Here is a 22,691-nt window from a genome sequence, read left to right on the forward strand (position 1 = left end):
AATATTAAGTATCAACCTTCACTTCTTTTGAGTAAGGTCTCTGTTGGGGCCTTAACATCAGAGTCTCATGAGGCATTAGTCTTATTTATCATACTCTAGCATTTACAAACGTACACTTCAAACCCATTCTGGACTGCTTCACGTTTGATACTTCTTATTCCTCCTATTTCCCAACAATAGTATTTGTCACTTCCAGTCCTCTGAGCACCTCCTTTCTCTTATTTCTTACAAATAGGTCCCAAGTATGTGTAATTCATTGACGATTAAATGACTTGCACTCTTTCAAACCTCATGTCTTAATCTTTGCTAAGAGGTTTTTGAAGCAACAGTTATAGTGGTTACTTAGCACTATAAAGAGTCCACAGCTAGACTGTATTGTTTGTAGGACGTTACTTTGCACAATTCTTACCTTGTGCACATCTTCTTGGTGTGCTCCGAGATGACACCACATTGCTGAAAAAGAGGAGGCAGATTTACTGAGAAAGACCTATGGAATCTGACCAAAAGCAGACTTATCATTCACATAACACTGGACAATGTGCAAAACAGCAGCATGAGGAAAAGCCACTTACAGAACATTGTTACAAGCAAATAAATAAAACAGGTGCAGGACTGAAATTTATCTTCACTGTACTTTAAGAGTATTCCAGTTTTCCAAGCGCTTTCACACCTTACAGTTGGTTAACACTAACCGTTGTCAGCAATGAGCGCAATTCTTCAGGACCCAGGTTTTCATAGTTGATGCCAGAATTATTGTTGTACTGTGCCACAGAAGAGCAGAAACAAGTATTACTACATACTGTGAGACTTATTTCAGCTTTTATCAGGCATTTACAGCACAAGACCCAGACTGTCAGTCCACCATGTTTACTTCCATGTCGGCTAAAAAATTATTTGGACTCACCCCATTTCTCAGCCTATAGGTTACAACCCATGGAGTGCTCATCCAGTTAATCTTTAATGTGATGACGTTTTCTGCCTGCACCATCCTTTTAGCCAGTGAATTCCAGACCTTGACTATTCTTTATTTTGTAATTCCCCATTATCCAGCCACATGCATCTGGGAAAGACTTTGAATCTCAGCTGATGCATGCCCTTTCATGTTGTTCTATGATTTCTTTCAGATGGTAGGGGAGAAAGGGGAGCTTACAACTGCAGGCAATGCAAAGGGCAGGCAGCCTACACAAGTAGGGAAAAAGGTATGGGCTCTCCTGCCTCACTACTCACCCGACAAGCAGAGAAGCACTCATTCTGAGGTTATCCAACAACTTTATCTTAAGAAGAGGATTGGGGGAAAATATAAGTAAAGTGAAAATGCAAAATACCTTTCCTTTCAGAATTAGAAGCAGAGGTCTCCCTGGTCATATTTAGAGTTAAAGAGAGATACAGCATGGAAGCAGGCCCTTTGGCTGAGTCCATGCTGCCCATCATTTATACTATCCTACATTAATTACTTCTTTAAAAATTCTCCCCACATTCCCATCAACTAGCTGACCCCCCCCCCCCCCACCAAATTCTACCACTCACCTATACACTAGGGACAATTTACAGTGACTAATTAACCTACCAATCATAGAGTCAAACTGCATAGAAACAGGACCCAACTGGTCCATGCCAACCAAGATGCCCACCTGAGCTTGTCCCAACTGCCCATGTTTGGTCCATATCCCTCTACACCTTTCCAAACACTTTTTAAATGTTATTACTGTATCTGCCTCCACCACCTTCTCTGGCAGTTCCTGCCATATACTCACTAACCTCTATGTGGAAAAACTCACCTGTCAGATCTCCTTTAAATTTCTCCCCTCTCAACTTAAACCTGTGCCCTCTAATTTGAGAGGGCCCTGCTCTGAGATAAAGATTCTACCTATTGTATCTATGCCACTCCTAATTCTATAAACCTCCATACTGTCCCCTTCAGCCTTCTATGTTCCAGTGAGAATAAACCCAGCCTATCCAATCTCTCCTTATAAATACAGCAGTGAAACTCTTCTGCACATCTGTTTTGTAACATGGCAACTAGAATTGTACACAATACTCTTAAGTGTGGTCTAACCAATATTTTGTACAACTGCGTCATGACATCCCAACTCTTGTACTCAGTACCTTGGCCTGTGACGTTAAGCATACCAATTGCACTTTTCACTATCCTATCCATCATGTCACCACTTACCTGGACCTAAAACTATGGCTTGCACCCCAAAGTCTCTCTGTACATCAATGTTCCTAAGGTCCCTGCCATTTACTCTGTACATCCCAAAGTGCATTACCTCATAGTTGTCTGGATTAAATTCCATCTACCACTGCTTTGCCCAACTTTTCACCTGCAAACCTACTAATCATACCACCTACTTTCTCATCCAAGTCATGAATATATGTTTTGAACAACAAAGGTCCCAGCACCAATCCCTCTGATGCACCACTTGTTATAAATCTCCTGTCAGAAAAACACTCCTTCCACACGACCCTGTATCCTATCACCAAAGCAATTTTGGATCCAGTGTGCCACAAGTCTCGACCCTTTAGACCTGCTAGATCAGCCTACCATACGGGACCTTGTCAAAGGCCTTACTAAAGTCCATGTAAATCACATCTACCCTCTTCCTTCATCAAATTTTCTAGTTATTTCCTTAAAAAACTGAATCATATTTGTGAGACATGATCTCCCCTGCACAAAACCTTGCGGACTCCTCCTAATCAGTCCCTGCCTTTCTGAGTGAATATAAATCCTGTCCCTCAGAATCTTTTCCAACAACTTCCCTACCACTGATGTAAGGCTCACTGGCCAAAAGATGGTCACCATTCCCAAAGGACTCCTCCACAGACACTTCAATTTCTTGCCTGTCCTCACTCCCTAAGATAAGGTCCAGTACAGCCCAATCCCCAGGAGGACTCTTTACATATTGCTTCTGAAAGCCCTCTTGGATTTATTCCCATCTAAGCCCCTTGCACTTAGACAATCCCAATCAATGTTTTTGGGAAGTTAAAAGCCCCAATAACACCATTGCTTTTACATCCTTCTGTGATCTGCCTACTGAAAAGGATGCAGAGGGGATGGGTGACTGAAAGGCACCCCAGGAATGCATCAGTGATAGGGAATTCAAAAATTAGTGGGACAGACAGGTGTTTCTTTGGCCAGAGACATAATTCCAGGATGGTATGTTGTCTCCCTGGTGCCAGGGTTGAGGTTGCAAAGCATCCTTGAAGGGGAGGTTGAAGAACAGTACAACCTATGACATTGGTAGAGAAAAGGATGAGGTCATGTGAGCAGATTTGAGGAACTAGGAAAGAGATTAAGCAGGACTTCAAGGGTAGTAATTTCAGGAGTACTCCCAGTTCCATGTGCTAGTATGCACAGAAATAGGAGAGGGCAAGTGAATGCACTGCTGGAGAGATCATGCAGGAGAGAATGCTTTAGATTCCTGAGACATCAGGATTATTTCATGCTTCTATTTAAGTTTCAGAATTCATTTACTCTCAAAACACCATAACAAGATGTGGAGAATTGCTTAGAAAGTGAAGGTGAAGTGAATATATCCACTGTAGCCATTAGGATACAAGTTTTTAAGTTCAGAAATGGTGAGGCAAGTACTTGTGTCTACACACACAAGCACAGACGCACACGCATTACTTGCGCAGATAGATACATACACACACACACAAAGACTGCAGATCCACATCCACAACCTCTCCCCAAAGCTATCACATATACATCCCATATACATCCTTCACTATTACATACTGAACATTTTTATCACTTGTAAAACAAAAACCTATGGATTTCAGTTTTGATTGGGAAACCAGAGAATCCCAGGATCATGACTGCTATTCAATGCCCCAGTGGTTTTTCCTGTTGGACTGCCCAAACCAATAACTCAACAGAATTAATGCTAATGCAGGAAATTCTGATGACCAGCCCCAGGAAGGTTGATTCTACCATTCTTGCAGGAAGAGAATGATCTAGGCAATTATCATTGGATGGCTGGCTTACAAAAGAGCCAGCACATGCACAACAGGTCAAACGGCCTCCTTCTGTGCTGCAGATTCTGCATCTCTGCCAATACCATGTCACTGACGAAGGATAACATTTCTTAGCACACAGCAGCTTTGTTAAACCGTCAAAATCCAAACACAGTCATTTCATAAGACCAAGATCATGCCTCTGGCAACAATACTGTAGAAACTATGGTGGCATATTTTCAGTTGAACTACTCCAATAAGTGACTCTTTCAAAGATGAGAACGGAATTTCCCAACTTTTTTCTACACAAGGACGAGAGGTCTCTGTTTACTGATGTTAGATGAGTTTAATGGCAGAATTCTTTCCAAATTGAACCTAAATTCTGGTTTGAGTAAGCATGTAAATATTTCTCAGTCGATTTCTACCGGTTTCTAATCTTGTTCTTCTTAGGCAGTCATTTGAGATCAAGGATCACTTGCTTCCTCTCTGGTTCCATTGGTTTTGAGATGACCGATGAGAATAATATGGGAACTGCAGACTCTACTGAAGAGGAGGCAAGATGTGCTGATGGCGCAGATGGCTGGGTAATTTGTTGACCTGCTTCCATCATTTATACTTGTGGTAGTCAGAGGATTAAAACAACCATCACAGAAGAGAAGGAAGGTCAATAGGATCAGTTTTAACCAATGTCTGCAGGTGACTACACACAGGGGTCTCTGAAATTCTCTGAGAATGTTAGGAAAATACATGTAAGAAAATTGTAACTACTAAATCAAAGAAGGAATTAGTCTATATAGGATATTGTGAAATAAATATAACTACAACTAGAATAACACAAAAGATACTGGAGGAAGTCACTGGCTCAGGCAGCATATGTGGGGGGAAACAGACAGTTGATGTTTCAGGTCAAGACCTGAAATATCGACTGTCCACTTCCCTCCATAGGTGCTGCCTGATTCGTTGAGTTCCTCCAGCGCCTTATGTGTTGCTCCAGATTCTAGCATCTGCAGTCTCTTTGTTTCCCGTAACTACAACTGGAACCAAACCGGCATAAGGCAAAGGAAAATACACCACTGTAACACCCTCTTAGCTTCAATAAGCAAGTCATGAATTGGGAAGTTAGCTCACTTTAGTAAGACCCCTAGGTCTCAACAGTAATTGATAACTGACCAGCTGGATATAGTGAGATGAGGAACAATGGTCCACACTAAGACATCGGTGACAGGCAGAAGGGCTGACTGTTGCTATGGTAATAAGACCTAGGTTAAGAAAGAGGCCTACGTCAACTGCCTTCTTAAGCAACTGCAATGTTGCTTTAAAGGTATACCTGCAGTGCTATTGGGTAGAGAATTCCATAACTCATTTTCTCAGCTTCATTTTCTGAGGAGTAACAAACAGAATTTTACATTGTGTAATCATCAATGAGCATCTTTACTTCTGATGTATTGATAGGTCATTGATGCAACAGGTGAAACAGTCAGGGCATTGAGTATAGGAGCTGGGACGTTATGTTGCAGTTATACAAGACATTGGTATGGTTTTGGTTACCCTGTTATAGGAAAGATGTCATTAAGCTGGAAAGAGTGCAAAGAAGTTTTACGAAAATGTTGCCAGAACTCAAGGGCCTGAGTCATAAGGAGAGGCTGAGCAGGCTAGGATTTGATTCTTTGGAGCATAGACGACTGAGGGGTGACCTTATAGAGATGTACAAAATGTTGAGGGGCATAGATAGGTTGAATGCACACAGTTAGGAAAGGGTTTGAGGGATATGGGCCACAAGTGGGCAAATGGGCATCTTGGTCGGCATAGATGAGTTGGGCCGAAGGGCCTATTTCCAGGCCATATTAATCCATGAAGATGATATGTGATACGGCCTAGATGAACTCCTGCACTGAAGTCCTGGGGGTGAGACAGTTGATTTCCAACAACCACATCCAGATGAAGGGTCTTGACCCACAACATCAACTGTCCATTTCCCTCCACAGACGCTGCCTGACCTGCTGAGTTCCTCCAGCATTTTGTTTTTTGTTCCAGATTCCAGCACTTGCAGTCTCTTGCAGACACTCTCCCAGCACTTGCAGACACTTGCAGTGTCAACCACAGCCACCTTCCTTTGTGTGAGATATGATCTTAGCTGAGGAGAGTTTTCCTCTGGGTTCCCACTGACTTCACTTTTACCAAGCTTCATGATGCCATACTTCTATATAATTATATCTTATCAGCAGGACACATTGCTTGCATGCCCCATATAAACTCCCAAAAAAGACACTCCTTTCCAAGCACTGTCAGAGTAAGAGATTACCAGTGGATTGAGGAAATGATTCAAAGCCTCCTTGCAAACATGTAATATCCTCACTGATTTGCTGGAATCTCTGGTCCCTGACTGCTCAAAAGGGAGAAGCATCATCAAACCTGGAACTCAAATCCTTCTGGACTAAAGTCTTCAGTTCTACCACTGAGAAGCTGCCTAGTCTGATAACCTTTGTGGTATTCAGTGGTCTCAGCCAATTCTTCATATCACGTGGGGAGAGCTGAATTGTCTGGAGGCTTGTTTCTGCATTGACAGGAATCTCAGGAAGAAACAGAGAATGGTTCCTCAACCGATTGAATAAAGGTGGTGCAAATGGTCCAGCCTCAACTTTGACATTCTTGTGATGGGCTCCACCAATGTTCTTAGTGCATGTTATCTATCGAATTGCTCACCACTATTTGTACTGGATGTGACAGGACTGCACAGCTTTGATCAGATCAATTTGTTATAGGATTGCTTAGCTCTGTCCATTGCATGCTGGTTTTGAATTTTATCATGCATAGTTTTTACAAATTCGCCACAATGGCATCTAATTTTTAAGAAAACCTGGCGCTGCTCTGGCTTGTCTCTTCTTTATAGCACAATGAAGCAACACTGGTCCCCTGCCTAATGGAAAGGGCAGAATGAGGGATCTGCCAAGCCATGAGGTTACAGAGGTGTAAAAGGTCCACACTAGAACTAGTATAGCTACAGTTCATTGCTGAATAAAAACTAAACCCCTCAATCCCACATGGTAATGTCATTGGCAAACAGACTCTCCTAAAATACAACCACCAATAACATCAGAAAGTGCAGCCTTGTCAAATATAAACAGCTGACAAAGACTTCTACTCAAGCACTCATTGAGTAGCTGTTTTAGCATCATTAGGGTTGAATGCAGACTGAAACAATGGTGCATGAAGAAGTATTTTGGCAGCATTTTATATTGATATGCAAGTTAGCTCATAGAACATGTCTCCTCCTGCACACATTTAAATCAAGCACTCACATTATACATAAGCAAAACTGAAGCATGCTTTATTACCTTAAATGGATCAGAGTTTCCACTGAGCTCTCCTGCAAAAAGACACCAAAGCTAGTTTAATCAAATTAGTTTCATGCACTTCAAGATTTTATCATAAAGAACAAGGAATGCTTCATTCAGATCGGAAAATATTCTTTGATTTCACGAAGTATTTAGAAACAGAAAGGCTTCTCATCTTTTGCCACTTCCCCTTGATTTCCACTGGTGTCAGCAGTTGCTCAGTGCACTTTCCATGTGGCGAGATATCATGTATGATCCTATGGAATGAGTGTTAGCCAGCTTACACAATAGTGGCAGAGCTGGATCTTGCCATCATCCTCATCCACACACAGGCATATCCACAAAATAGAACCAAAAACCAGCAATCAAGGGTAGGAAACAAGGCCATATTTTTCCATCAAGCCAGCAATTCAACATTCCTGCCACTCTACTGACATCAAACTACTGAGCATTAGCCACATTGGAAACTAATATAATGAATTTTAAAGAGACTTGTGGAGAATGGTAACTTCTCGTGAATATAACTCAGAACCATAATTCCAATTAAGTTTACCTAATGAGTTAACAAGGTACATGCTGCATTTCTGCAATGGTACAATTGTGTCATTAAGCCAAAACTGATTGTTCATTGCATGGCCTGCATTAGATTCCTCAAGTACTGAAATTTATCCTCCTCTGCTGAATACCCTCTGAGATCTGTGCGTGTCTGTGAATATTGTGCTTATCAAATTGGATTGACTCTGTTGAGATGTGTGGAACAGAATTTCAAATTTTGCACCTGTGTGTGACAATAAAAATTCAGCTGTGTTATAACTTACATTCTTTAAACCTAGAGTGACAAAAGTCAACCCAGTTTCTAAAATATTCATCAGTCAGTAAAAAGAGAAAAAACATTTATGAACTAATTTAGCAATTTTAGCAATTGCTCTGCTAGAAACGTGATGGGCTGAATGGCCTCCTGCCTTGCCCTAGCAATTCTATTATTCTAATAATATTTTATATGTTGACTTCTCAGTCAGAAATCTTTACCACCAACCCACCCCATTCCCACAAATCCCCTCATTCTCCTAACCCCATCCTGCATTCTGATGAAGGGTCAGTAACCTAAAGCATTAACTCTGCTTCTTTCACCACAGATGCTGCCTGTCCTGCCAAGTATTTCCAGAACTTTCAATTTCACCATCCCCCATAAGTCACTTTGAAATTCAAGATATTAGTTGGCTCCAGCATGACTAGATTCACTGCATGGCATTGGCAATATCTGCTTTGAACAGTTAATCAAAGAATTTGTTGATAAGAGTTATGTCTGCTGGCTGATTCATAGTGTCAATGGAAAAAAATTCTTACCTCAAGTGTATGACCAAAAATTGATAAAATTAATAATAGTTTTTTGGATGTACTTGAAGCAAGGTTCTCTCTAATCAACAAACTTCATTGCTATTGCATGTACCATTTGTTAATCTAATGGCTTTATTGTTTATACGCTGGATGTTTCAGCTGGAAGCTCACCTGCAAATGGGTATTCATCAACTAAATCTGAAGAAAGGACAGAATATCTTGGTGAATTGTTTGCATTTTGCTGCTACTGATACCTAAACTTCTTGTTAATTTTCAAGTTTCTGAAACTTTGCTGGATAGCAATTAAGTTTCTAATGTATTTTATTGTATGTGGATTTTGCCTTATGCTTTAGTGACCCCAAATCGTTATTTAATAATAAAATAAACAAAAGCAAATCATAAACTTTGCGCGGGTTGATTTCTGCCTAGTGTTGCCTTTCATAGTGCACGACTATCATTCAGCCTCGATACACATTAGGGATTAGGGTACAATGCAGGGATGTTCTCAACCTGTCCATTTTTGGTACATATTACATAAAATTCTTCTGCTGAAAGGTGTGTAAGAGCCCTTAATAAGATGTAATTCTAAATGGAAAAAACAGTGCCATATTTGCCATCTTTAACGTTACAAACATTTCTAAAAAACAAGCTCACCGTTTTTATGTTTTAGAGATTTGGATCTCCGCGGCGAATTAGGATTCTGAAAGACAGAAGCAGCTCTTTAAGCAGCAGCAGCAGCTGTGGTGGTTCATGCCATCAGGACAACTAACAGGAGTCTTCTCTCACCTGAAATACAACTAACTCTAGGCAGGCACGTACCTTGTCAGACTTTCTCTTCTTTGCTGAACGAAATAGAAGAAAGATAAGAAAAAAATTTTAGTTGATATACAGAAAAAAAATTTCTAAAGCATGGTGTTTTTAGGGTAACTAAATTATCCTTTGTCAATTGAGAATCCACATTAGCGATGTGCACATCAAACTAGACTGTGATTGGGGCATAAAAAACATACCGAGCAGAACAACTACAGAAATACACTTGCATGTGTTACCAAGTATGCATTAACCTATGATTGAGGAGTAGTTAATGTTGTTAAAGATTACCTTTTTTCTCAGATCCATATGACCAGTCATTATCATTGATGTCATCATTGTCCTCTTGGTCACTTTCAGATTTACTGAGATTGTTGCTACTGGCTATTCTATAATATAAAACAAAATACACAGCTACTTACAAATTAACATAGCTACTATTACATTAAGCTCCTTGGCATAGAATATAAATTCGAAGTGGATTTTCTATTGTAATGACAGTGAAAGTATTAGCTATCACTACACTGTGAAACTGACAACCACTCTGGGATTTCTGCAGATAGGTAATTTAACCTGGAAATAATGAACTTACTGTCAGTAATTTTTTGACCCTCTGCAACCAGCTATTTTGCAGTTGTTTCCACCACATTCAAGAGAAGCCAGTAAATGTCAAAAATTCATTGTAATACCATCAATGCATTACTTTGGTGCACAAATGTAAATGAGATTTTAATGGCATACTGAGCCATAATCATTTATCAGCAACCTTGATGACTCCAAACCAAAATTAATTTTGTGTGTGTGAATTTCACTCATGAATATTTCAAAATATAGTATTGTTAAAATGATTATTTTTAGATGATTATATTTTAGCTTCTACCTTAATCTAATAAGCATGTTGAATCTATAAGCTGCATTCTCAAATATTTAAAATATTAGCTAAAAATATCTTTTCCTTTCTGATTTGCTGATCAATATTCAGTATACTTAGGCACTCATCTAACTGGTGGCATGACAGTTGCTGGTTGCTACAGGTTTTTTAACCTGACAAATGTTAGCAATTGATGTGGAACAGGGCAAATCTGTTCCCAGAAAAAAAATTCCCTTTTACTTTTTCATTTCCTTTGTTTCATTCCCGATCACAAAATGCAGGCCAATATTGTTGGCTATGATCCGTTCTATCATCATTAGTAATATTTCTTTACATGCAATGACATGCTAAATTCACAAAAGAACAATTCAAAGTATTTCCTGCAGTACTGAAACATGGCAGTCATTGCTGAATGACAAACTCAGAAATAACACCATCCAAGACAAAGCAGTCTGCTGGACTGGCACTGCATCCACCACCCGAAACATTTGCTTCCTCTTCCATCAGTGCCTCATCATTGCAATTTGCATCATCCACAAAATGTAATGCAGTTACTTCCCTAGTGACATCATTGTCCAAAGATCTTGGACACGAGCAGCTAGTACATGGGAACTCTATCCCTACAAGTTCCCCTCCAAGCTAAATGCCATCCCAACTTTGAAATATATCTGCTATTCCTTCATTGTCACTGGTCTAAATCCTGGAACTGCCTAACCAACAGCACCGTTTGCTACCTCCATCAGAAGGATTTCACTGGGTCAAGAAGGTGACAGCATTAGCTTCTCCAGGACAGTAAATAATGGGGAATAAACGCTGGGTTTTCCAGCAACTCCGTCAACCCATAAATGTTTACATAAAAATTTCAAAGCCTGAAAAGATGACTATTACACGCTAACCCTCGTTGAAACCATGCAGAGAATGGATTGCAACACCCTCCCTTTACTTGTAAGTACTCTGCAATGCAGATTTTTGAATTACAACGTGACCAAATCCAAAACTGCCTTGCTGTTTTGAGAAGTTAGACAACAACAAAAGATTGTACTCTAACCAATGTTCAGTACTGTTAGATCACCAATCCCAAATGGGAGTTCATATAAGAACTCCAGAGATCACTTTTAATGCCACCCTGGCTCAACCTGCAAAAACTGGTGTAATAAATAATGTGGATGCATGTCTTTGGATTATGCTCTTCATTGGTATTTGGACAAATATTGTATGGAAAAATAAGAGGTGGATGACCAGCACAATTGTGCCAGCATAGTTCCAGAAGCTTTATACTGTTCAGCTGGAAGGTGCTGGCCTGCAATAGTTGGCAGAGAGATCACTGGGTTTCAGGAATAAAACCTTGAAGCAAATATAACAAAAGCTTTGGAGCATTACTGAACTTGCACAGTTGGAATGATGAGCTGAACTGTGCTGCTTCAGCAGTCAATTCCAAACTGAACTGCTAACGTTCAGCAACTTCTATGGAAGTCAAGTCCCAGATTAAGAGTAGGAATAGCAACCCCATTAACTTGAATGGGGATCTCTGACCCTACAGAGTATATGGGAAAAGACACATTCCACTTTCTTTTTAAACTTGTTTAATTATTTCTTAGCACTTTAATCCACTTTATAATTTTCTTTTAATTATTTAAAGCAATTTTGACACTTTCTAAATGGCTCTGAATAGCAAAGATATGAAAAAAAATTACAAGGCCATGACAGCTATGAACAGGTGAGCCTGTGCACTCAGCTTTGGCTCCGTTTACAGATTTGCGGTGTGCATATTAGCGGTTTGCCAAGTAAGGCCACTTAGTACTGAGGCTCTGTTACACCCCACCAGGGTGAAGGACACCGTCTTATCCTGCCCTCTGCAGCCGGCCCTGGCAAGTGCAGGTGGGAGGAGACTGTGAGTAGCATGTCCAGCGCCATTAAGCTCTTATGCCCATCCCTTTGTCCCTTTGTAAAACATTGCAAAAAGCAGGACAAGAATCTTAATGTAGATTGACCAACGATGTGGGAGAAGGATGAAGAGTTTGATGAAAGAAAGGTGAATAACACTGAGAACCTGAGAAAGTCCTTCACGATTATCAGGAGTTATGTTAGGTTTCATAAAAAATAAATTACTTTTCACTGACTAACAAAGACAATAGCAAAGCTGTTCAAATGTAATATAACAAAAATGAAAGGATAGAACTATTCTTTGGATTTCTCTGCTCTGAACAATTGTTAAAGCAGGACATCCTTGACTCCATCTCACAGCCAACTATCTGTATCAGGTTAACCTCAACACCAGGCTGACAAGTCCTTGAAAAGGCAATTTGCCAAATGAAAAACTTTGCTGAAACTCAAAAACTTAACAAATTTCAGTCCCAAATCCACAACGTTAAATTCTTTGTTTGGAAAGTCAAGCTAGATGACCTAACTGTGACCATCTTCCAGAAAGGAGACAAATATGACCATGATACTACAGGGGGATTTCCTTGTTTTCTGCTGCAGGAAATCGGGGTGTTGAATATAGAAGTTTGGATGTTATGTTGCAGTTGTACAAGATGCTGGTGAGGCCACATTTGGAATATTGTGTTCAGTTTTGGTCACCCTGCTATAGGAAAGATGCCATTAAGCTGGAATGAGTGCAGAGGAGATTTGAGGATGTTGCTGGGACTCAAGGAACTGAGTTATGGAGAGAGGTTGAGCAGGTTGGGACATTTTTCATTGGAATGTAGGAGAGTGAGGGCTGATCTTATAGAGGTGTATAAAATTATGAGGGGCATGGATGGGGGAATGCACACAGTCTTTTTCTCAGGGTTGGGGAAACAAAAACTAGAGCATATTGGTTTAAGATGAGAGGGGAGAGATTTAATAGGAACCTGAGGGGCAACTTTTTCATCCAGAGAGTGATCAGTATATAGAATGAGTTGCCAATGAAGTGGTAGAGGCAGGTGAACAACATTTAAAAGGTACTTGGACAAGTACATGGATAGGAAAGGTTTAGAGGGATATGGGCCAAACACGGGCAAATTGGAATCTTGGTCCGCATGGACCAGTTGGGCCGAAGGGCGTGTTTCTGTGCTCTATGACTCCGTGATTCTATGACTCTAAAAGTCATTACCAGGGTCCTCAACCACCTTCTTCCATTGGCTACTCCTGAGCTCCAGCATGGATTTCATTCACTTAGACCCATAATGGACATGACCTTCATCACGCAACAACTCCAAGAGGAATACTTGGAGCAGTAACAACTGCTACATATGGTCCTTCTTGAACTCACAAAAGCATCCTTGAGCGTCCTTCTCAACTATGGCTGCCCATGGTAATTCATATCCAGTTTACATCTGTTACATAATGGCCTGCAAGCTGTAATCTTAACCCAACTCCACCAAGCTTCTGCTCAAATGGAACTAATCTCGAGGATAAATAGAAATTGTTCAACCTATGTCACCTGCACTAGAGAACCAAGATCACTTGTTGAAGTTTTAATACATGCATCTGTATTTTGAAGTGGGGTTTAAATTTGTATTTGTTATGTCTATTATCTTGCTTTAATCTGTAAAATATGATCTATTGGTCATATTTTTTTTGCAACAACATCAGGTGACGTAACCTTGGTAATTTGAGACTGACCAATGGTTACATCCCTGTCTTGAATTTTCCTGTGGATGACATTCTCTACTGATAACTCAGACAAGTGTGAAGTGATGCATTTTGGGAAGTTAAACCAGGGCAGGACTTGCACTGTGAATGACAAGGTTCTGGGAGTGTTGTAGAACAGAGAAACCTAGGAGTACAAGTACTTAGTTCCCCGAAGTTGGTGACAAAGGTAGACAATGTGGTGAAGAAGTGCACTGAGTACAAGAGTTGGGATGACATGTTACACCTGTACAAGATGTTGTTGAGACCGCAACTGAAATATTGTGTGCAGATCTGGTCACCATGCTATAGGAAGCATGCAACTAAGCTGGAGAGTTTTGTAGAACTGCAATGTTACCTTGTGGCTCTTGAACTCAATCCCCTGATTAATGAAGGCCAGCACACCATACACCTTCTTAACCACTCTATCGACTTGCGCGGCAACTTTGAGGGACTTATGGACTTAGACCCCAAGATCCCTTTGTTCCTCTGCACTGCTAAGAACCCTGCCATTTACCTTGTACTCTGCCTTCAATTTTGATCTTCCAAAGTTTATCATTTCACAGTTCTCCAACTCCGTCTGCCACTTCTCCGCCCAACTCTACATCCTGTCTATGTCCCATTGTAACCTACGACAATCTTCTACACTGCCCACAACACTTCCAATCTTCGTGTTATCTGCAAGCTTACTAACCCACCCCTGCACTTCCCCATCCAAGTCATTTATAAAAAAATCAAAGACCAGGGGTCCCAGAACGGATCCCTGCGGAACACCACTTGTCACCAACCTCCAGGCAGAATACTCTCCATCTGCTACCACCTTCTGCCTTCCGTGGCAAGCCGATTCTGAATCCATGCAGCCAAGTCTCCATGGATCCCATGCCTCATGACTTTCTGGATCAGCCTACCATGGGGAACCTTGTCAAACTAAAATCCATATACACCACATCCACTGCTCTACCTTCAATTTGTTTTGTCACCTCCTAGAAAAACTGAATTAGGCTTGTGAGGCATGACCTGACCCCCACAAAGCCACGTTGACTATCCCTAGACAGAATAGGCCTTATTGTTAACACTTGCAGAAGAAAGATTACGAGCCTATCCCACGGTACAACACAGACCCCAACAATGCAGATCCACAACAAAACCCTGATAAACTTGGGACTACATCCCATATCTCAGGAGCCACCCCTTAATAAAGGTAGACGTCAGTGATGAAATTTCCCATTGCCTTTGGACTGCCAGTACAGCCTTTAGTTGTCTGAGGAAAAGAATGTTTGTAGATCAAAACCTCATACCCACAAGCTCATGGACTATTGGCCAGCAGTGATCCCTGCCCTTCTTTCTGCTTGGCACATGAACTACCTACAGCAGACACATCAAAGCACTGCAGGCACCATCAATGCTACCTCTGTAAAATCCTCCAAATCCACTGACAGGATAAGTGAACAAACGTCAGCATCCTTTCCCAGGCCAACAACCACAGCATTAAGGCCTAAATCAGAATTTGTTAGCTCTGATGGGCATGGCATAGAAAATAGGAGCAGGAACAGAAATATGTCATTTGGTCCTTCAAGCTTACTTAACCATTTAAAATTATCCTGGCTGATCCTCTATCTCAATACCATATTCCTGCTCTCTTCTCTCTCCACATATTCCTTCTGTTCCTGAAAACAATTTGGCTTCAATTGCCTTCAGTGGTGAAGAATTCCACAGGTTTAACAACCTCTGAGTAAAGAAATTTCTTCTTATGTCAGCCCCAAATGACTTACTCTGTATCCTGAGATCATGACCCCTTGTTCTCAGTATCCCAGCCAGTGGAAACATCCACCCTGCATCAAATCTACCTAGCTCTGTGAGAATTTTGTATAATTCAATGATTTTCTCCTTCATTCTTCGAAATTTTAGTGAACGCATGCCTGATCGATCCAATCTCTCTTCATACGACAGTCCTGCCGTCTCAGGAATCCTTTCCTAGGTAAGGAACCCACAACTGTGCACGATGTTCCTGGTGCGATCTCACAAAGACCTGCATAATTGTATCAAGATACGTTTGCTCCTGCAGTCCAAACCTCTTGCAATGAAGGTCTGTCTACTTAACCGCTTGCTGCACTTGCATATTTGTTTTCAGTGATCGAGATACAAGAACACCCAGGTTCCTTTGTATATCAACATATCCCAATCTATCACCGCTTAAGTAACACTCAGCCTTTCTCCTGCCACAGTGGTTAACTTCACTTTAATCCACACTGTTCTGTACCTGCCACGTACGTTCCCGCTCACTCAATTTGCCCAAATCGCCTTGAAGTCTCTTGGCATCTGCTTCACAACATCATCACGGTTTTGTTCCGCAGACAAACTTGGAAATGTTACATTCAGTTCACTCACCAGAATCATTAATGTACAGTATATTGTGAATAGCTGGGGTCTAAGCATTGATGTCTGTAGTACACGCCCTACCTGGGTTAGGGATGCCCAATTTATGGACACCCTGTATGTACAAATGAGCTCCCATAAATATTAATAAGTTCAAACGTGAACTAGTCTCGAAAAAAACACCTGTTTCCATATAATGGCCCTACATATACCATTGTCTCTTAAGAACACGGGCTGCGAGTTTCATCGCAGGAGGCCACCTAAGAGAGTCGCTTTGAAAATTGACAAGGTATCACTTCTATTGATACTTGTGCAACCATACTCTTTTAAACAATGTAACATCCATAGATACTTCAAGCACATTGAAGCATGGGACATCCTGATTCTATACCATGTAACTAGGCAGGGAAAGACAGAATATGCTAATTGGCCCTCATCAACACATTCACTGTAATACTCTGGAGGCATAGCTACCACATCAAGTGATTGTGTTTTTATCAACGTGAACAAAATTGACTTATGGATGTCTGTAAAAACAGAACTCCTTTATAACCTGGGGACATCGCTGCCTGCCACCCCAAGAAAATCCTATTTATTCCTACTCTGTTTCCTGCATGTCAACCAATTTTTAATGTGTGCAAGTATATTAACTGCAATTCACACATTTTAATTTTGCAAACTGACCTCTTAAGTGGCTTCATCAAAGGCTTCCTGAAAATCTAAATATACCACATCCACTGGTTCCCTCTGATTTATTCTACCAGTTAAATCTCTAAAGGACTCCAGTAGTCAAACACAATTTCACTTCCATAAATCCATGTTAACTTTCTCTAATCTCATTGATATTTTCTAGGTGTCTTGTTATCACATCTTTTATAACAGACTCCAGCATTTTCTCCACTATTGATGTTAGGGTAAGCGGTCTATAATCCCCTGTTTTCTCCCTTCCTTTTTTTTTAAATAGTGGAGTTACATTTGGCATCCTCCAAACTAGAGAAACTGCTCAATAACCTATAGAACTTTGAAAGATGTCATCTACTCTTTCCTTGACTACATTTTTTAGTCCTCTGCAATGCAGAATATCAGGCCATGGAGATTTATTGGCTTTAAGTGCCATTAATTTCTCCACTCCTTTTTATTTTACTAATACTAATCTCCTTTAATTCTTGCTTTTAGTTCTCCAGCATTTCTGTGAAGATAGTTAAAAGTATTTGTTCAACTGCTCTACGATTTCTTTGCTCCCTTTTTAAATTCGTGTTTCTGACTTTTGTCTTCACTAATCTTTTTCTTTCTACTTACTTACAGAAGTTTCCACAGGCCACTTATGCTCTTTGCTCTTGTACATAATTTTGCTTTCTTACTCAACTCTTAGTCCATTTTTGCTGAATTCTAAACTGCTCCCAATCCTCAGGGTTGCTACTTTGTCCAGTAACTTTGAATATCTCAGCTTCTATCACTATCCTTAACTTCCTTTGTTAGCATGGTTATGTCTCTATTCCTTTTGTTTCTCTACTCCCTAGTTGGCTCCCCAATATATTGGTCTAAAAAACATTTTGGATAAACTACAAGAATTCATCCCCCACAGAACTGCTGCTAATCTGTTTTGACCAATCACCCATTATTGCTCCAGTATACTTTTTACATGCATGTGTAATTTCCTATTTGATGCCATCCCCTACATTACCACTACTGTTTGGAGGCCTATAGGCAACTCCCAAGAACGTTTTCAGCCTGTTTGTGTTTCTTAATTCTACCTTAACTGATTCTACATCATGATTTTCTGAACCAACATCCTTTCTCAATACTGCTTGGTTTTCATTCTTAACAATGCCTCACCACCTCCTTTTCCTTTTTGCATGTTTTTGCTGAACATCAAATAACCTTAGATATTCAGTTCCCAGCCTCAGTTAACTAGCAACCACGTCTCCACAACGGCAATTATATCATTTTTTTTACATCTATGTGTTGTTAATTCATCCGCCTTATTATGAATGCTTCATGGATTCAGATTCACTAACATTAGATTTGTCTTTTTAACATTTTTAGGTATCATCATTTATGTGCCCTACACCAAACTCCTGAACCACTCTTCTCTGAGCTCTGTCACACTAAGAGATTATCATGTACACAGAGGAAATGATTCAAGGATATCTCACACCATCCTTGGAAAAGTGTGTAACATCCAATCCAACTCATGGGAATGCTTGGTCCATAACTGTTCAATATGGACAAGGGGCATTTGGGATGGCATCAAGAATCTCCAATCCTTTTGTCGAGAACACACAGAAACCCAGCATAAATGATGGAAGGAGCACTCCATCTACCGTCTCCTGCCCCACCAATGGCAAAGAGCCACTGGATCCCACACCAGCTTCATCAGCACCTCAGAAATAAAAGGGAAGCAAATCACCCTCTGCCATGAATGACTACATAAGAAGACAGAAGTCCACGGAATCGTGGAAATTTTCAACACAGACTGCAGCTGTTCTGCTCATTGTGCCTTTCCCAATTGAAAATGAAGGAACCAGCCTAATCCCAATTTCCAGCACAAGGCCCAGAGCCCTTAAATTCACAGCTCTTGAATTACACACTTAACTACTACCTAAATGTAGTAAGAGTTTTGTTTTAAATCTCTATCACCCTTTCAGCAAAGAGTTCCAGACTTAATGCCTTCAGGATTAAAAACTCTTCTCACCTCCCCTCCAATTCATTTACTGTAATTCTATGCTCCCAGTTTTTTGATCCTTCTGCTAAAGGAAATATTTCTTGCTCTGTCTGGGCCCAACATTGATTAAATCTTCCTTTAGCCTCATCTGTACCAAAGAAAACAGCTCTAGCCTAGCCAGTTTTCCTCAAAGCTACAATTTACCAATCCGGGCAAAGTCTTCGTAAATCCCCCCTCTAGTGCAATGGTCGTGTAATATGGTGACCAAAACAGTATGCATTACTCAAGCTATTTTGGTGTGGTATGTAGTTCCAACATCATGGTTTTTACATCAATGCTTTTACATTCTACGTCAAATAATCTTCTGCAATTTAATTGACAATCCCATGCCTCACTGAATTCTTCTAAATCCTTTACCAGATTAAATTCCATTTGCCATTTTTCTGTCCAATTGACTTGACCACCTACATCTTCCTGCAGTCTAAAGTCTTTCATTGCACTGTCAACCAAGCCAATTTTATCTGGAAACTTCTTTATCTTCTGCTCTATATTTAGGTCTAAATCATTTATATAATGAATATTTTCTTATAAAAAGCAAAACAGTAAAGGGAGTGGGGGCATGAACAGGAAGATCATTTTGTATCCTGTGACAAAAACACTCATGCATTGATGGATCAAAATAGTCTGTTTCTGTGTTGCACCATTTGGAATGGCATTAAAATGTGGTTGCCAAAATGACAGTGAAGAGCAGTGGGACAATTAATCCATACAAATACTCAAAAATTTTGTATTGCATACCTTAATAAAGGGGGTGGGGATCTAAACTGGACTACATTGAACACTGTGGTTTATCATAGATTAAACTGAACAAGTTTATAAAAGCTGAGCTAAACATAGAACACAGAAAACCTACAGCACAATTCAGGCCCTTCGGCCCACAAAGCTGTGCCGAGCATGTCCCTACCTCAGAAATTACTAGGCTTACCTATGGCCCTCTATTTTTCTCAGCTCCATGTACCTGTCCAAAAGTTTCTTAAAAGACCCTATCGTTTCTGCTTCCACCACCGTTGCCGGCAGCCCATTCCACGCACTCACCACTCTCTGAGTAAAAAAACTTACCCCTGACATCTCCTCTATACCTACTCCCTGCATCTTAAACCTGTGTCCTATCATGGCAACCATTTCAGCCCTGGGAAAAAGCCTCTATTTACCCGATCAATGCCTCTCATCATCTTATAAACCTCTATCAGGTCCCCCCTCATCCTCCATCGCTCCAAGGAGAAAAGGCCGAGTTCCCACAACCTGCTTTAATAAGGCATGCCCTGCAATCCAGGCAGCATCCTTGTAAATCTCCTCTGCACCCTCTCTATGGCCTCCACATCCTTCCTGTAGTGAGGTTAACCAGAACTGAGCACAGTACTCCAAGTGGGGTCTGACCAGGGTCCTATATAGCTGCAACAATACCTCTCGGCTCCTAAATTAGAGTCTCCGATTGATGAAGGACAATACACCATATGCCTTCTTAACCACAGAGTCAACCTGCGCAGCTGCTTTGAGCGGCCTATGGACTCGGACCCCAAGATTCCTCTGATCCTCCACACCGCCAAGAGACATACCATTAATACTATACTCTGCCATCATATTTGACCTAGCAAAATGAACCACTTCTGACTTATCTGGGTTGAACTGCATCTGCCACTTCTCAGCCCAACTTCGCATCCTATCTATGTCCCACTGTAACCTCTAACAGCCCTCTATACTATCCACTACACATCCAACCTTTGTGTCATCCGCAAACTTACTAACCCATCCCTCCACTTCTTCATCCAGGTCGTTTATAAAAATCACAAAGAGTAAGGGTCCCAGAACAGATCCCTGAGGTACACCACTGGTCACCAACCTCCATGCAACCACTCTGCCTTCTGTGGGCCAGCCAGTTCTGGATCCACATTGCAATGTCCCCTTGGATCCCATGCCTCCTTACTTTCTCAATAAGCTTTGCATGGGGTACCTTATCAAATGCCTTGCTGAAATCCATATACACTACATCTACTACTCTCCCTTCATCTATGTGTTTAGTCACATCCTCAAAAAATTCAATCAGGCTCGTAAGGCAGGACCTGCCCTTGACAAAGCAATGCTGACTATTCCTAATCATATTATACCTCTCCAAATGTTCATAAATCCTGCATCTCAGGATCTTCTCCATCAGTTTACCAACCACTGAGGTAAGACTCACCGGTCTATAACTTCCTGGGCTATCTCTACTCCCTTTCTTGAATAAGGGAACAACATCCACAACCCTCCAACCTTCTGGGACCTCTCCCGTCTCCATCGATGATGCAAAGATCATCGCCAGAGGCTCCGCAATCTCCTCCCTCACCTCCTACAGCAGCCTGGGGTACATCTCATCCAGTCCCAGCGACTTATCCAACTTGATGCTTTCCAAAAGTTCTAGTACCTCCTCTTTCCTAATATCCACATGCTCAAGCTTTCCTGCCTGCTGCAAGTCCTCACTACAATCACCCAGATCTTTTTCCGTAGTGAATACTGATGTAAAGTATTCATTAAGTACCTCCACTATTTCTTCCGGATCCATACACACTTTCCCACTGCTGCACTTGATAGGCCCTATTCTTTCGCATCTTATCCTCTTGCTCTTCACATACTTGTAGAATGCTTTGGGGTTTTCCTTAATCCTGCCCACCAAGGCCTTCTCACGTCCTCTCTGGCTCTCCTAATTTCCTTCTTAAGCTCCTTCCTGTTAGCCTCATACTCTTCCAGATCTCTAACATTACCTAGCTCTCTGTACCTTTTGTAAGCTTTTCTTTTCGACTAGATTTATTATAGCCTTTCTACACCACGGTTCCTGTACCCTCTCGTAACTCCCCAGTCTCACTGGAACGTGCCTATGCAGAACTCCACCCAAATATCCCCTGAATATTCCCTTAATAAACCCTAGAATTAGATCAAACAAAATTTTGTGATGACAAAACTTTTGTCAGAGATTTGTAAAGTTAGGATGATACTTGCCACTGGTACAGCTGACCAAGAACTATAAGTGCACTAAAACATGGTCCAGTTTATATTTTAGAGTGTAGTTTCCTTTCTGAGACATCACCCGAGCTCAAGAGAAATTGGTTGATGCTGTTAGCTGACCTTCTGTTTGCAATCCGGCTGCTGTTGCGACCCATTCCCAAACACTTTTCCAGATGAGGAGCAAAGCGGGAGGCTGCGATACTACGGCTACAGTTTGGACATTCACACTCCTTGTTCTTCCACTGGTTGTAGACTTGACCAAAAATGTCCACACCTGGCTGGTCCACAATTTCTGAAACACACAAGGAAAAATTATTGATGAGTAGACCATGAAATATTGCCCTATGTCCTCTAGATAATCACATGATGAGATGCCTAAGTGTTTTAGAGCAAAGTATATTGACCGAATAAAATCTTTATTCTACTCAGTGAAGCTGTAAATGAACAAGATGGTCTCTGTACGAAAAGTAGAAATGAATCTTGGATTTGGTCCAAGCATATTGACAAGCTTCCTCATCTTATGCAAATTTTACTTCTGGGTTTAGAAGGAAGTGGAGTTAAACTTTTTCAGGCTGATGCCGATGGATCTATATAGTATTATGCCCAGAATTTCCCGGGAGCTTACACTGCAATGATGAAAAGTCCTGAACACATTCTTCGCTCAATGAGGAAAGCTGGAAAGTTC

General features: G+C 40.9%; 1 protein-coding gene across 4 annotated transcripts in view; it reads right to left on the reverse strand.

The window, feature by feature from the left end:
* The window catches only part of atxn7l3a (ataxin 7 like 3a), a 52,514-nt gene that overhangs the window by 17,162 nt on the left and 12,661 nt on the right, over window positions 1-22,691 (reverse strand). For all 4 annotated transcript variants that reach the window (XM_052038727.1, XM_052038730.1, XM_052038726.1 and 1 more), the window contains 7 exons: window positions 22,127-22,298; window positions 9,735-9,832; window positions 9,453-9,475; window positions 9,288-9,333; window positions 7,296-7,327; window positions 693-761; window positions 410-453 (listed from right to left, as the gene is read on the reverse strand). In XM_052038727.1, coding sequence (XP_051894687.1) covers window positions 410-453; window positions 693-761; window positions 7,296-7,327; window positions 9,288-9,333; window positions 9,453-9,475; window positions 9,735-9,832; window positions 22,127-22,298 — 484 coding nt within the window. The remainder of the gene's footprint in view (window positions 1-409; window positions 454-692; window positions 762-7,295; window positions 7,328-9,287; window positions 9,334-9,452; window positions 9,476-9,734; window positions 9,833-22,126; window positions 22,299-22,691) is intronic.

The sequence above is a fragment of the Pristis pectinata genome, chromosome 25, assembly GCF_009764475.1.
Source record: "Pristis pectinata isolate sPriPec2 chromosome 25, sPriPec2.1.pri, whole genome shotgun sequence".
NCBI classification, from domain to species: domain Eukaryota; kingdom Metazoa; phylum Chordata; class Chondrichthyes; order Rhinopristiformes; family Pristidae; genus Pristis; species Pristis pectinata.